General features: G+C 50.5%; 1 protein-coding gene across 3 annotated transcripts in view; it reads left to right on the top strand.

Annotated features, from left to right (window-relative positions):
- The window catches only part of Pld3 (phospholipase D family member 3), a 20,890-nt gene that overhangs the window by 4,065 nt on the left and 1,662 nt on the right, over positions 1–15,163 (top strand). For 2 of the 3 annotated variants that reach the window (XM_021200381.2, XM_029540576.1), the window contains 11 exons: positions 3,348–3,421; positions 5,920–6,094; positions 6,665–6,758; positions 6,865–6,939; positions 7,024–7,166; positions 7,529–7,712; positions 9,130–9,244; positions 9,322–9,449; positions 11,205–11,405; positions 13,084–13,223; positions 14,655–14,820. In XM_021200381.2, the coding sequence (XP_021056040.1) occupies positions 6,732–6,758; positions 6,865–6,939; positions 7,024–7,166; positions 7,529–7,712; positions 9,130–9,244; positions 9,322–9,449; positions 11,205–11,405; positions 13,084–13,223; positions 14,655–14,820 (1,179 nt within the window). In that variant the 5' untranslated portion in view covers positions 3,348–3,421; positions 5,920–6,094; positions 6,665–6,731. The remainder of the gene's footprint in view (positions 1–3,347; positions 3,422–5,919; positions 6,095–6,664; positions 6,759–6,864; positions 6,940–7,023; positions 7,167–7,528; positions 7,713–9,129; positions 9,245–9,321; positions 9,450–11,204; positions 11,406–13,083; positions 13,224–14,654; positions 14,821–15,163) is intronic. The other variant, XM_029540582.1, reaches the window with a different exon arrangement.

The raw sequence follows: 15,163 nt of genomic DNA, 5'->3' as shown, positions 1-15,163 counted from the left end.
ACACAGAGAAACCAGATGGATCGATCGACAGCCAGGGCTACACAGAGAAACCAGATGGATCGATCGACAGCCAGGGCTACACAGAGAAACCAGATAGATCGATCGACATACATACAGACATGTGTGCGCACATGTGTGTATAGAGAGACATATACATGATATACATGTATGTGTGTGTGTGTATATATATATATATAACTATATATATATTCCCCCCGTGCACATGTATATGTGGGATATATGATATATGTGGTGATGCATACATGAAATCCTAGCAGTCTAGAGACTGAAACAAGAGGATCAAGAATTCTAGGCTAGGGGCTGACAAGATGGCTCAGTGGGTAAGAGCACTGACTGCTCTCCCAAAGGTCCTGAGTTCAAATCCCAGCAGCCACTCACAACCACCCGTAATGAGATCTGATGCTTTCTTCTGGCGCATCTGAAGTCAGCTACAGTGTACTTATATATAGTAATAAATAAATCTTAAAAAAAAAAAAAAAAGAATTCTAGGCTAACCTACAATAAATGGACCCTGTCTGACGACAAAAGAAAAAGAAAAAAATGAAAAAGACCATATGGTTTTATTGGTTTGAGGGGTTCTTGGGTTTGTTTGTGTGTGGGGGAGTGTTTGCATGTGTGTGTACATGGTCAGAGTCCAAAGAAGGGCATCCACCTGTGGCCTTCTTTGCCGTGGTTTCACAGAATCTTGCGCTTAGCTAGGCAGACCCAGCAACCCTGCTGTCTGCCTTTCTGGTATGGGGGATACAGGGCCACACCCAGCTTTTTATATGGTTGCTGAGGGTTCAAACACAGATTCTCAGGCTTTAGTAGCCAACTCACTTACCCTCAGACCCATCTCTCCAGTCCCTGGGTTTATTTTTGTTTATTTTTGTTTTTCAGACAAGGCCTCATCCTGTAGTTCAGACTGGGCTGGGACTCATGAGCCTCCTGCCTCATCCTCCCAGGTGCTGGGATAACAGCATTTTGTACTGCCTTTAGAATAAAGCTTATTCAGTAAAGTCATTGGACATATTTACTTGCATGAGTAGTTGGGTGACCTGGGTACCAGGCATGTGCTGCTGGTTCTGTACCCAGGTGCTGGGGCACAGGGGCGACTAAAACAGCATAGCCCTGTCCCTATAGGGCTCACAGCTCTGAAGGAGTGAGGGAGAGCCATCAGCAGGCAGGGACAGCCCAGAGAGGTTGGGGCTAAGATACAGGAGGCCTAGGTAGAGAATTGGGGATTGAATGGGGAGGTATGAGGTAGAGGACCCAAGAGCTGAATGTATAGTCTCTTCAAGGAGCTGTGTGGCCGAGGTGTGAAGGGTGGTGAGCGAGTAAGCTGCCCTGCTCCCTGGGGGAAGGTCTGGTCCAAAATTAAAGTGAAAAGAAAAGGTTCCTGGAAAGGGAACAGGTTTAGGAGAGATGCTAAGGAGAGCCAGATACATGGTGAATGGGAGGTCTGTGGGAACAGAGTCGGCCATGAAACTTGCAGAGCTGGAGTTCAGGGATGAAGGAGAAACTTAAGGGTTCTTTGGAAAGTCAGTTGGATGGTGTTTGCTGGGGCAAACATGTGAAGGAACACGTACTGTTAAAGAGGACATAGGCGAAAGGCTAAGACAGACTCCTGAAGGAACGTTTACTGAAGTGGACACAGGAGAAAGGATGTTCTGCTGAAACAAGCACGTGAAAGGACGCGTGGTGAAAGAATCTTCGTTAAGGACATGCATGTGTAGTTGAGCTGTCCATAGAGAGAAACGCACCAAAACACTGGTGGTGCTGCTGCAGTTTCCTGCTGCTTCAAAGGACTCAGGCTGATTAGCAGAGTGATGTCAGCTGAGACAAACACACGTGCTGAGGCCAGACCCATGGAGGACACGTGATGTGTGGAGGCTATAAATAGGACTCAATGGACAGTGGCTGAGCTTGGCTCACTTCTAGACCTAGCTGTGCAGGTCTCACGTGATCTTCGCTTCCCTGAAAGAGGCACAGCTGAGAGCCTCTCCTGCTGACTTGAGCCGAGGCTGAAGCCTGGCTGTTTCTTCTAGGCAGTGCCACCAATGCCGATTCGTGTTTGCTATCCCAACTCTACTGAACTGGACTGCTGGTGTATCTGTGAAGTGTTTGCTAGTGGATGGAGCTGCTGCTGCCTGCTAACCTATGATCTGAACTGTTGATTTCCAGACAACTCAGACAGGAGTTTCTCCAAAGAACCTTTCTACACAGGTCCACTTTCCCCCTGTCCCCACCCCATCTTTTCTTTCCCACTACCTCTGGTGGGTGGTGGGCTAGAAGGGAGGCTAAAGTGTTTAAGAACCATCATTAAAAATAGGGTTTGAAAAAAATTAAAATTACACGGGGACATAGAGAACTGGAGACAAGGATTCAGACTCAGAGAGGGTAACTAAAGCTATAGTAGTAGATAGTTTCCACAGCACCCAGGTCCCTATATGTCCCTATAGGACCCAGGTCCCTATGGGACATTGTAACTTTAATTTTTCAAAGCCTACTTTTAATGATGGTTCTTAAATGTTCTAACCTCCCTTGTCGCCCACCACCCACCAAATGTAGTAGAAAAGAAAGGACATGGGGGAAGTGGACCTGTTTAGAAACGCTTCTTAGGAGCAAATCCCATCTCTGTTGTCAGGAAGAAATCAGCAGTTCAGTTCACAGGTCAGCAGCAGCAACTCCATTCACTTGTAAACACTTCACAGAAACTATATCTTAAAAACAACAGCCAGGGGCTGGAGAGATGGCTCAGCAGTTAAGAGCACTGACGGCTTCTCCAAAGGTCCTGAGTTCAAATCCAAGCAACCACATGGTGGCTCACAACCATCTGTAATGGGATCTGACGCCCTCTTCTGATGCATTTGAAGACAGCTACAGTATACTTAGATATAATAATAAATAAATCTTAAAAAAGAAAAAGAAAAAACAGCCGGGTGTGGTGGCGCATGCCTTTAATCCCAGCACTTGGGAGGTGGAGGCAGGGGGATTTCTGAGTTCGAGGACAAACTGGTCTACAGAGTGAGTTCCAGTACAGCCAGGGCTACACAGAGAAACCCTGTCTCGAAAAAACAAAACAACAACAAAGCAAAACAAACAGGAAAAAAAAAGGCCACTGGCTGCTGGCTGAAGACTACTGGCTGCTGGCTGCTCTTCCAGGGGACTGGGTTTGAATTCCTAGCACCCACATGGCAGCTCACAACTGTCTGTGACTCCAGTTCTAAGAAGTGCCCTCTTTCTGTGCTCCTTGGGCACAGACACACATGCAGACTAAACACCCATACAAAGGAAATATTTTTTTTTTAAAACCCCATCCAGTTTTGTTTCCTCCTTGTCTGCAGGCTGTGATGTCACCTGAATACAGACAGGCCCACAGGCTAAGGAACTAGAAGCTGTTCTGTGGACAGGAAGAAAGGTATGTTTCCTGGCTGCGGTGCACCCCATATATAAGTGAAACCCAGCAAGAGGATCGGCCGTGTTGGTTGTGCTGGAGCCTGGTGGAGGAACGGGGCCTTGGGAATGCCTGCAGAGAGGTGGTGTGAGCATGGAGGAATACCAGCTCTGGCTGGTTACCTCCCGCATATTGTCCTGACCCCTGAAACCCCAGGACCAGTCAGACTCCTGCTCCAGCTGAGGCTGCAGGTCTTAGGAGGAAAGGGATGGGGGAAAGGGACACCCCAAGTAGAAGCCTGAGCCAAATCACAGTTTCGTTATCACAGAAATGAGCATTTGGATTGGCTCCAGGAATAAAGGTTTTTGTCGGTGAGCTTGACGGCCTGACTCCCATCTGCTGGTCCTACCTGGTAAAAAGAGAATCGACTTGTAGATTGCCCTCTGATGTCCACATGGCACACAAAGAATGAGTGTAATAAAAATTGTAAAGAAATTAAAAATAGCCGGGCTTGGTGGCGCACACCTTTAATCCCAGCACTCAGGAGGCAGAGGCAGGCGGATTTCTGAGTTCGAGGCCAGCCTGGTCTACAGAGTGAGTTCCAGGACAGCCAGGGCTATACAGAGAAACCCTGCCCCAAAAAAAAAAAAAAAAGAAATTAAAATAATTTGACAGTTTTTGAGATACAGGGTCTATGTGGCCTAGACTGGACTCAGATTTCATCAGTCCTCTTGCCTCAAACTAGCGAGTGCTGAAATAACAAGTGGGTGCCACCATGTCCTGCTAAATTAATTTTTAAAAGATTTATTTATGCCGGGCGTGGTGGCACACGCCTTTAATCCCAGCACTCGGGAGGCAGAGGCAGGCGGATTTCTGAGTTCGAGGCCAGCCTGGTCTACCAAGTGAGTTCCAGGACAGCCAGGGCTATACAGAAAAACCCTGTCTTGATAAACAAAACAACAACAACAAAAAAAAGATTTATTTATGCCTGGCCATGGTGATACATGCCTTTAATCTCAGGAGCAAGAGGTAGGCAGATCTTCGAGTTCAATAGACTAGGCTAGCTTACTCTACAGAGTGAGTTCCAGGTCAGCCAGGGCTCCAGAGAGACATAATGTCAACAAAACCAGGTGTGTGTGTGTGGGGGGGGGGCTATTAGGGCATTGGGTTCTCAGGAACTAGAGTTTACAGGTTGTGTGGACTTATTCTGTGGGGGCTGAGAACCCAACTCAGCCCCACTGGAAGAGCAGTTATATGCTCTTAACCACTGGCTCTGTCTCAAACTCTTTGTAGCTGAATTTCATGGACTTTATCTCCTGATAAACCCCTGCCTTCACCTCCGGAGAGCTAATATGACAGACTAGTGCCAGCATGCCCTATTTCCAACTTCATATTCTTCCAAGAAAACATCTCTCATCAAAGCCTTCAGGAATAATGAGAGTCAACCTGTTCCTCTCCTCCCTCCCCAGCCCTGTAGTTCACCCACTCCAAGGCTGCTATCTTCTGCTTCCGTGGGCTTCTTCCTTTCAGAAGCCTCACTTAACCTTCATCCTTGTCCTCACCTGCTGGATGCTGGGTTTTGGTTTTCTTTTCTGAGACAGCCTCTGTGCAGCCCAGGCTGGCCTGGACCTCATAGAGTCTCCCTGGTTATACAGGAAGAGGGGCTATAATAACAGCATTTGGGAGACTGAGACAGGATTGTTCAAAGGCCAGCCTGGGCCATAGTATGAGACCTTGTGGAACTACTCACCCAAAAAAGTTAATAAGAAAGCAGGCTGGGGATGTGGCCCCCTTGGTAGGGCATTTGCAAAGCCCCCAATCTCGGTGGGTAACGCACACAAACCAAGAGAGCCATCCCTGAAGGTAGCAGAGGGCTGTTTATGCGGCTCAGTAGCAATGCAGGCTCTGTACTTACTCTGTACAGGGAGAGGCTAAGGGGAGAGTCATGAGAAGGATCACCTGTTATTTCTCTAGCTTTAAATCCGTATAGTGCATCATCAGCCCGGGCTATAGGAGGTCCTGTCTCATAAGACCTAAATAAATAAGTAGCATACTTAAAATAAAGAAAGAAAGAAAAATCCTGCTTGGATAGAATATGAGATCCAGAAGCCTCGGATTCTTCTTTTTAAATTTTAATCTCTAAAAATTGACTTAAAGGAAATATCGTCATCCCAGCAAACTACCAGAAAACCCACCACCTCCGTGGCCAGCCGTCTCCGATTGTTCTCCCATCCCATTGCGTAGGCTGTCTTCTCCTGAGCTTGTCCTTCTTTTTCAGTTACATTATTCAATCTTGATCTCCCTATATTATCTTCAAGCGCCTTCCAGATTAATCTTAGGATTTATCACTAAAGAGTCCGTGGTGTAAAAATTCACATTTGTAGATCAGAGAAGGGATAAGAATTCCCTTTTCTCTGTGACTTCTCGGTCCCTTTGGTGGCGTGGGGGAGAAATGAGGAAACTGGGGTGGCTAAGGCGAAGCCCATCCCCCCCAATCCTGGGCTTCTCTCTACCCAAACCAGTTTGCTCAGGACCACCCCTTTCCCGGTTCGCGGGGAGTCAGCAGACGCCGCCGTACTGCGCAGACTCCTCGCTGCAGTGGGCGTGATCCGTGGAGGTTCCGCCCCTTCTTTCCCGCCCCTACTCAGCTGCTCAGACAGAAGCTGGAGCCCCACCGAAGTAGCAGCCAACTTCTGAGTAAGGCCGGTGTTGTTTTAGGGTCGGGGGCTGCGATGCGGGGGGGGGGGGTAGGATTGGGAGGCTGCGATGGCCCTGGGGTATGAGCCTCAGATGTCTGGTCAGGTAAGTACCTGGGACTAGGCAGACGCTCCGCCTGGAACGTTCCGTGAGTCATCCAAGACTGAGAAAAACCAGACACAGAGATTCGGGGCTCCCCTGGCCCCCGGCTAGGACTGTCTTTGTGGAATTACTCAGATTCGAGCTCAGCAGGCACCAAAAGGGGGTGCTGATAGGGAGTAACGTGGGTGCTAATGACGGACATGCTGGACGCTTTGAAAGACAGTAGGACGATGACACGGGAGTGAAAAAAAAAAGCAGAGGCGTTGGACCTCGAGGGATTTCAACATCCCTGCTGACCAGCGACCAGTTTCCTCCTTTTGGGGTGATGGACATCGGGCTAAGGGCCCCGTGATTATGGGAGAAGAAAGGCTTTTAGTGGATCTCATAAACTCAAAGATAGACACTTTTTTCGATGCCCCTTAAAAGCTCAGAACACCCCACACAGTGCCTGCTTTTTGTGTCCCCCAGTTTCCAGTCCCTGACACACCCACCTAGCCGCCTTCGTTCTTCAGAGTCCCCCCAGTGGCCAGGCAATATGAAGCCCAAACTGATGTACCAGGAGGTAGGAGGATGGGATGCCTAGTGGGGAGGGTTTGGGCGTATTGAAGGGTAGGAGACCACCGAACCGCCCTATTATTTCCACTCCGCCATCATCCCTGATCCCACAGCTGAAGGTGCCTGTTGAGGAGCCTGCGGGAGAACTGCCCTTGAATGAAATCGAGGCATGGAAGGCTGCAGAGAAGGTATGAGTACGCTGCTCCGTTTGAACTATCTCAGACGGTTGTGACCACCTTGTATAGGTTGACAGCTTCCTTCCCCATCCGCAGAAAGCCCGCTGGGTCCTCCTGGTCCTCATCCTGGCGGTAGTGGGCTTCGGTGCCCTGATGACTCAGCTGTTTCTGTGGGAATACGGGGACTTACATCTATTTGGACCAAATCAGCGCCCAGCCCCCTGCTATGACCCCTGCGAGTAAGTGAAAGGGAGCTGGATTGTGCGTGGGAGGGGTCCTGCCAGCCCAGGGACACTTAAGCCTGCAAGAGCTCCCGGTGCTTTGGTGCACGCACATCTGTGCCCACTCTACCCCTCCTTTCTGTTTCCATGGCAGCCACAGCGTCATCATCCTTTATACAGGTCTGTGAACACATGGGCACAGTATCCCATCTACATCTGTGGACACACACACACCACACACACACACACCTCCCGCACCTCTAGACAGGCCAGTGAGACACACAACCAACCTTCTCTGTACATATGGGGACCTGCAGGGTTCTCTCTCAGCTATCCTCTCTGGCCCTCTGTGACTGACAGATATCCCTCTATACCTTCAGGGCGGTGCTGGTGGAGAGCATTCCCGAGGGTCTGGAGTTTCCCAATGCCACCACAAGCAACCCCTCCACTAGCCAGGCCTGGTTGGGCCTCCTTGCTGGTGCTCACAGCAGCCTGGACATCGCATCCTTCTACTGGACCCTCACAAATAATGACACCCACACACAAGAGCCCTCTGCCCAGCAGGTACCTGGAAGCCTCACTTGTCACCCAGCTCCCCACCCGCCCCCACGGCTGGGGGGGGGAGGGGTTCCTGCCAACCTGGAGACAGGTGGACACAGGTGTTTAGTAACAGCTGTCTTCACACAGACTTCTGGAGTAAGGGTGGTGTATTGTGTCCTGATTACCTGGAAGTCTCTGGGTGTCAAGGGGCGGTGACTTTGGTTATGAGGAGTTGGGCTTGCAGACATCACCTTGAATCGGTCACACAAAGAAGGAACAAGTTGTAACCCAGCTCAAGCCAGGTGGCCACCTCCCTTGCTGTGTGTGACCTTAGGCAAGTTCTCTCCCCTCCCAGGCTTCCTGCCACCTTATCTGAAAACTGCAAGCAGCACCTGCCCCACTGCTGGGCTCCTGTGAGGATGCCATGGGTTAATCTGTGCAGATTTAGTCAGTCCCTGGCACAGATGCAACCCTTTCTGAATGTTTACTGTTGCTGGGCAGCAGTGGTGGCGGCAGCGGTCCACACCTTTAATCCCAGCAATGGGGAGGCAGAGGCAGGCGGATCTTTGTGAGGTCCAGGCCAGCCTGGTTCAGAGTGTGTTCCAGAACACTCAGGGACACACTCTGCCTTGAAATTCCAAAGAGAGGAGAGGAGAGGAGAGGAGAGGAGAGGAGGATGATTATTAAGCTTGGTATGAGGGTGCTCATCTGAAATCCCAACATTTTGGAAGCTGAAGGGTTGTAGAGGAGCAGATACAGAGTTCCAGGCCATTCCGAGCTACATAGCAAGACCTTTCATAAGCAGGCAACACATGCTTGTGCACACACACACACACACAGAGTTGCACATGTACACACACACACACACACACACACACACACTGCATAAACTCACACCTCTTCCAGACTCCCATTAAAGTACATCAAAGCACAGATATAAGCTGGGCCCTGTGCTGTAGGATGATAGGTAGTCCCAGCTACTCAGAGGCTGAGGCAAGAGAGTCTCAAGTTCAAGACCTGCTGCAGCTACAAATCAAGTTTGTCATCAGCCCAAGCAATATAAGGAGACCTTGTGTTAAATAGAAAGCAGATGACTGGTTCCGCAGGTAAAACTGCTTACCTGAGTTCAATCCCAGGAACCCACAGTAGATGAGAACTGACTCCTGAACGTTGTCCTCTAATGTCCACATGCATGTACACACACACACACACACACACACACACACAAAACCTTTATTAAAAGGAGGAGTGTATCTGAGTTCCATCCCCAGCACCACACACACATGCACAAACACACAGACACAAAGAAAGGTGAAGGGGTTTAGGATTGTGTTCTAGGAATCCTCTAGTGTAAGGTGAAGCCTGTTCATTCTTGGGGGCACCCATGGAGGTGACATTAGCGCCCTGGCTAGCCCAGTCCCCCAGCAGCTGTCTTCCACAGGGTGAAGAGGTTCTTCAGCAGCTTCAGGCGCTGGCACCCCGAGGTGTAAAGGTTCGCATCGCCGTGAGCAAACCCAATGGGCCTCTGGCTGATCTGCAGTCTCTGCTACAGAGTGGTAAGCTGGCAACAGCAGGGTCGGCAGGCCTGGGGGTGCCTAAGCTGGCCCCTGACTGCTGCCCCCATTGACCACAGGTGCCCAGGTCCGCATGGTGGACATGCAGAAGCTGACCCATGGTGTCCTGCACACCAAGTTCTGGGTGGTGGATCAGACCCACTTTTACCTGGGCAGTGCCAACATGGACTGGCGTTCGCTGACCCAGGTCTGTATGTCCCCTGCCCGCATTCCTTGCCTCCTCCTGAACCTCCCTTTGTATCCCTGCAGTTCAGTTCTCAGCTGCCTTGTTCCTGCTACAGCTAGGCTTCCCCCTGGGTCCTGTTAGCAGCTACCCAGACACAGAGTACTCAAGGTCCTGTCCACTTACCTGGCCTTCATTGTACATTTCTTATGTGTATTTGAAGCCCATCTTTTACCTGGGGGACTCTGGAAAGTTGGGATAACAGGTAGGTTTCCTGAATATGCGATTCAGTGTGGAGCCTGGCCTGTCATCAGGCTGCCACATCCCAGAGAGCTCCTGGGCCAAGATAGGGAAGAAATGGGCAGAAGACTGGGTTGAGGTAACAGTACAGCCTGCAGCAGGGAGGGATGCGGGTGATGGGTAGGGTGTGGGTACAGGCAGATAGACGATGGGGAGCGGGGAGGGGGGAATATAAGAGGGATAGTTAAGGATGGGATTAGAAAATAAAGGCATAGCCGGGCGTGGTAGCGCACGCCTTTAATCCCAGCACTCAGGAGGCAGAGGCAGGCAGATTTCTGAGTTAGAGGCCAGCCTGGTCTACAAAGTGAGTTCCAGGACAGCCAGGGCTATACAGAGAAACCCTGTCTCGAAAAAACCTAAATAAATAAATAAATAAATAAATAAATAAATAAATAAATAAAGGCAGAGAATGCAGAGTGGGAAGAAGGTATAGACAGAGGATCCAGCTGGGATGGAGGTCCTGAGAGTGAGCAGGGCCAGGATGGGGGTGTAAGTTGATAGAGGGTCAAAGTTGAGATGGAATGAAGATATAAGGGGGGGCGTGTAGGCAGGAGCTTGGAGGTGAGGTTGGGAGCTGGCAAGGGCAGAGGAGTCACGGATAGAATGGGGAGGTTGGCACAGAAGATCTATGGTGGAATAAGGAGCCACAAACAGAGCTCAGGGCTGGCGTATGGGGGACACAGTGGGCTGACTGTAGCAGTCCAAAGGAGACATCTGATCCGACATGGGATCTTAAGAGAGAGCCCCCAAAGAAGGACATAGTTTATCTGCCAGAGGCTATAGCAGGTACTAGCACGAAGGGGACCAACTCTGGCAGTGTGGTGAAGAAAAAAAACGTGACCCTAAATCACCCCAATAAATACTTCCCTAGACTCCTAGACTCAACAGTGATTCAGGGATGTGCTGAAGACAGTCTTCTTATGTGCCTGTCTCCCACCCTGTGGGGAATTCCTGGCTTAATCTGAAGATCCAACACCTGAGACTGAGCCGGAGCTGGGCCGGAGCTGGCTGGCCTAGGGCATCGGAAACAGCTCACGGGAACTGGTACTGCAGGCCTGTCCTCCCAGATCCTTAGGAGTCCGAGGCCAGCCAGAAGAACTCAGTGAGAGCTCGTCTGAAAACAACAGTTTTAAAGGGTAGGGGCTGTATGTGCCTTGTAGCAAAGGACCTGCTTAGAGTCCCCTAGTGAGACCCTGTGACTCAATGGCAGTGCACCTTGCTGGGGTAAGGCCCTCGTTTCAATACCCAGTAGCACAAAAACCCTGGACCTTTGCAGTGACTGAGTGTCTCTTCCAAATGTAAGTCAAGTTTATAGCCGTATGTTGTAAGTTCTAGGATGTGAGCTCTTCAGAGTGGAGGTGTGGGGAGGACCGAAGGACGGAGAGAGGAATCAGCTGGTGGAGTAGATAGGACAGGGACATCCCTGTCCTCTGTGAGCACCGGGCCAGCATGCCCAGGCTCAGCACAGTTCTCCCTCAGGTCAAGGAGCTGGGAGTGGTCATGTACAACTGCAGCTGCCTCGCTCGAGACCTCACCAAGATTTTTGAAGCCTATTGGTTCCTGGGCCAGGCAGGCAGCTCCATCCCGTCAACCTGGCCGCAGTCCTTTGACACCCGATATAATCAAGAAACACCGATGGAGATCTGCCTCAATGGCACCCCAGCTCTGGCCTACCTGGCGGTAAGTCAGGGGAGATGGGGCCTCACGCCGTAGCTTTTGGTCATACAGCATCACATGCGGCCTCTGTCTAGCCAGCCTGTTGATTATCAGGGAGGGAGCCTGAACTCCACTCTCAGTCCATCTGCTTCCTCAAAAGCCTGGGCTGTGCCTCAAGGTCCGTCAGCATTGGATCAGTCTGGAAAATGGATATCCGGGCATTTCCAACCTCTGTGTGAGGTGCACGTGGACTCAGCTCCTCCTGCCCTTGGTGATGTCCAGTACAGCCATGGGCGGCTCTTCTAGTGTGTTCCTGTACTTAGTCTGAGTCAGTGTCTCATGCATCCCATGCTGGCCTTGAATGATGTACCCGAGGATGGCCTCAAACAGTTTCAAAGGGGCTTTTGTTCTTTGTTTTGTTCGTTTTGGGTCTCACTATGTAGCTCTGGAGCTCAGGAAATCCATCTGCCTTTGCCACCTGAGTGCTGGAATTAAAAGTGTGACCTATCATTCCGAGTCTTTTTTTTTTTTTCCCAAAATTTATTTTATTGGCCACGCATAATAGTACACACTTTGAATTCCAACACTCAGGAAGATGAGGCAAGAGGATCTCTGCAAGTTCAAGGCCAGCCTGGTCTATATAGCAAAGTCCAAGGTAGCCAGGCCTCTATAGAGAGGCCCTGGAGCGTGTGTCAGGCATTGTGGGTGCAGGGAATTATGATCTTTGGAGCCCTTTGTAACGAGTCTTCCTAGAGATGACTGCTTCCTCCTTCCATGGCTACTTCTACTTTTAGAGTTGCAGTTCCTCAGGCACCTGAGCAAAGGGACTCTTGTGACCCCTGACACATGAGGGGTTGTCTGGTCAGGGCTGATGTGACAGAAAAGTGTGAGTGTAACAAAGGTCTCCGCCAGTTGCCTGGAGGACTCCCTAGAGCCCTGTCCCTAGCCAGGTGAAGTGGCACATGCCTGTAACTCTAGCACTAGAGGGAGTGGGGGGGGGGGTCAGGAGTTCAAGGCCACTCTGGCTACACGGTGAGTTAGAGACCAAACTGGACTATATGAGATCCTGTCTCCAGTAAAACCAAACAACCACCCAACCATGCTGTGGAAGCATGAGGACCTGAGTTCAAATCCCCAGAGCTGACGTAAAGCCTGGCCTAATAGTGCATGTCTGCAATCCCAGCACCCCTGGCAGCAAACAGAGATTTGCCTCAGACAAGATGGGAAGCAAGGGTCAACACTCAAGGGTGTCCTCTGACTTCAACCCACGCACTGTGGCACGTGTGTAACGTGTGCACACATTTATCATATGTACTGTACATCATACATATGCACCGTACATCATACATATGCACCATACATCATACATATGCATACATCAAGAAAGAAGAAAAGAACTTGCATTTTAAACAAGTCTCCAAGAAACAGAGTACCCCTATTGCTGCTGGATCAGGAACCACCCAAGTGTATGAATTCTGCAACCAAGCAGTCAATCCATGCTGCACTGATTGCTATGTGACCTGAAGCAAGTAGCTTACCCTTTCCGAGCCTGTCCCTCACTTGCAAAACAGATATAGTAAATATCCTTCCCTTTCATGGAAGCTGTTTTTTAGTGAACTCCATAGGACCTGCCTGCTTCGTGGTGAACTATCCTCACTTGGGATCCACCATGACACTGCCTCTAACTGTCCCCTCACTCCAGAGTGCACCCCCACCGCTGTGTCCAAGTGGCCGCACCCCAGACCTGAAGGCTCTGCTCAACGTGGTGGACAGTGCCCGAAGCTTCATCTACATTGCAGTTATGAACTACCTGCCCACCATGGAGTTCTCCCATCCACGCAGGTACTCTGGGAAGGGGCAGGACTCGGATCGGGAACCACTGTGAGAGAAGGGCTGAGGGGGCTCTGAAAGCAAGCAGGGGACCAGGCAGGACAGCAGATATAAGGGAAGGTATGGAGACAAGGGCTGTACTCAGTGATAGAGCTCTTGCTGAAAATACTAGAGGTGCCAGGCTCAGTCACTAATGTCATCAAAAAGGGGCGGGGCAAGGCATGGTTGAATGTGGGGTCAGAAGATAAGATAGGAAGGCCGGGCGGGTAAAGTGCTTGCCATGCCATTGTGAGGACCTGAGTTTGGATCTCCAGCACCTCAGAAAAATGGTAGGCATGGCTAACACAGGGGAAAAGAGACAAATGGATCCCAAAGCTCACTGGCCAGCCACCCTTGCTGACCTGGGTCATTCCATGGTCCACGTTCAACAATAGACCATCTCAAAAAATAAGGTGGATTGGGGCTGGAGAGATGGCTCACCAGTTAAGAATGGTTGTTGCCTAGTTTGTTGCCCAAAACCAACGTTAGTTACCAACACTCATGCCAGGTAGCTCAAACACACATGTATGCACATGCACTTATACACATCCCAGACATGCAGACACACTCCTGCACACAAGCACACACACACACACACACCACACAGACATGCCGTGCATGCGCACGTGCACATGTATGAGATGAAAGGAAATCAGGCGTGACGGTGCGTGCCTGTGACCCCATCCTCTGAAGAAGGGCTGAGGTAGGGTGGGGATCAGCCTTGGTTACCAAGTGAAACCTTTTCAAAACAGATCAAACGATGGGAGGAAGAGTTTTGGGATACCCAAATGGTAGCCAGAAACAGGAGCTGAGGAAGATGGAGGAAGAGGGCTTGGAAGCTCGGGTGGGGTCCTCTGGAGGATAAGTACGTCTTTGGGGCTGGAGAGTTCAGTGGTAACAACACTTGCTGCTCTTTCAGAGGTTCCCAGTGCCTGTCAAGTGGTTCACAACCATCTCTAACTCTATCCCCAGGCCGGGCAGTGGTGATGCACGCCTTTAATCCCAGCACTTGGGAGGGTTTCTCTGTGTAGCCCTGGCTGTCCTGGAACTCACTCTGTAGACCAGGCTGGCCTTGAACTCAGAAATCCACCTGCCTCTGCTTCCCAAGTGCTGGGATTAAAGACGTGCGCCACCACACCTGGCAATGTTAAAATTTAAAAAAAAAAAAAAAAGTACATCTTTTAAAAATTAATAAGAAAAAGCCAGGTAGTGGTGGCACATGCTTTTAATCCTAGCACTCAGAGGCAGTAGAAGATGGATCTCTGCAGAATTTGAGGCCGGCCAGAGCAAAATCCAGGGCAGCCAGCACTATGCAGAGAAACCCTGTCTCAAAAGAAACAAAGATATTAGAAAGATCTGCCTCTTCTCCCCCTCCCCCCCAACCCCTTCCCTGTTGCCCCTCAGGTTCTGGCCAGCGATCGATGACGGACTGAGACGGGCTGCGTATGAACGAGGCGTCAAAGTGCGCCTGCTCATCAGCTGTTGGGGACACTCTGATCCATCGATGCGGTCCTTCCTACTTTCCCTGGCTGCACTTCATGACAACCATACTCACTCTGACATCCAGGTGGTAAGCACCCACCCCAGAGTGCCCTTCCCCACCGTCCTGGGACACACCCACATGGACCATAAACCTTACAGCAGGGTGCCCCAGAGTGTGCAGCAGCCGTGAGGAGAAACTGAATCGTGGCTGGGATGGGGGATGGGGTACAGACAGAGGATTAGCATTGAGGTGGGGAGTCACAGGCAAGCAGAGGGCTGGGGTAGGGTGAGATTGACACAGAGAAAGCACCTACCATACACTGGTGTTTAAGAAAGACCTGGGCTGGGGCTGGTGAGATGGCTCAGTGGGTAAGAGCACCCGACTGCTCTTCCAAAGGTCCGGAGTTCAAATCCCAGCAACCACATGGTGG

Source organism: Mus pahari, chromosome 1 (genome assembly GCF_900095145.1).
Source record: "Mus pahari chromosome 1, PAHARI_EIJ_v1.1, whole genome shotgun sequence".
In the NCBI taxonomy this organism is placed as follows: domain Eukaryota; kingdom Metazoa; phylum Chordata; class Mammalia; order Rodentia; family Muridae; genus Mus; species Mus pahari.
Note: the sequence above shows the minus strand (reverse complement) of the source record. Positions and strands in the feature narration are given on the sequence as shown.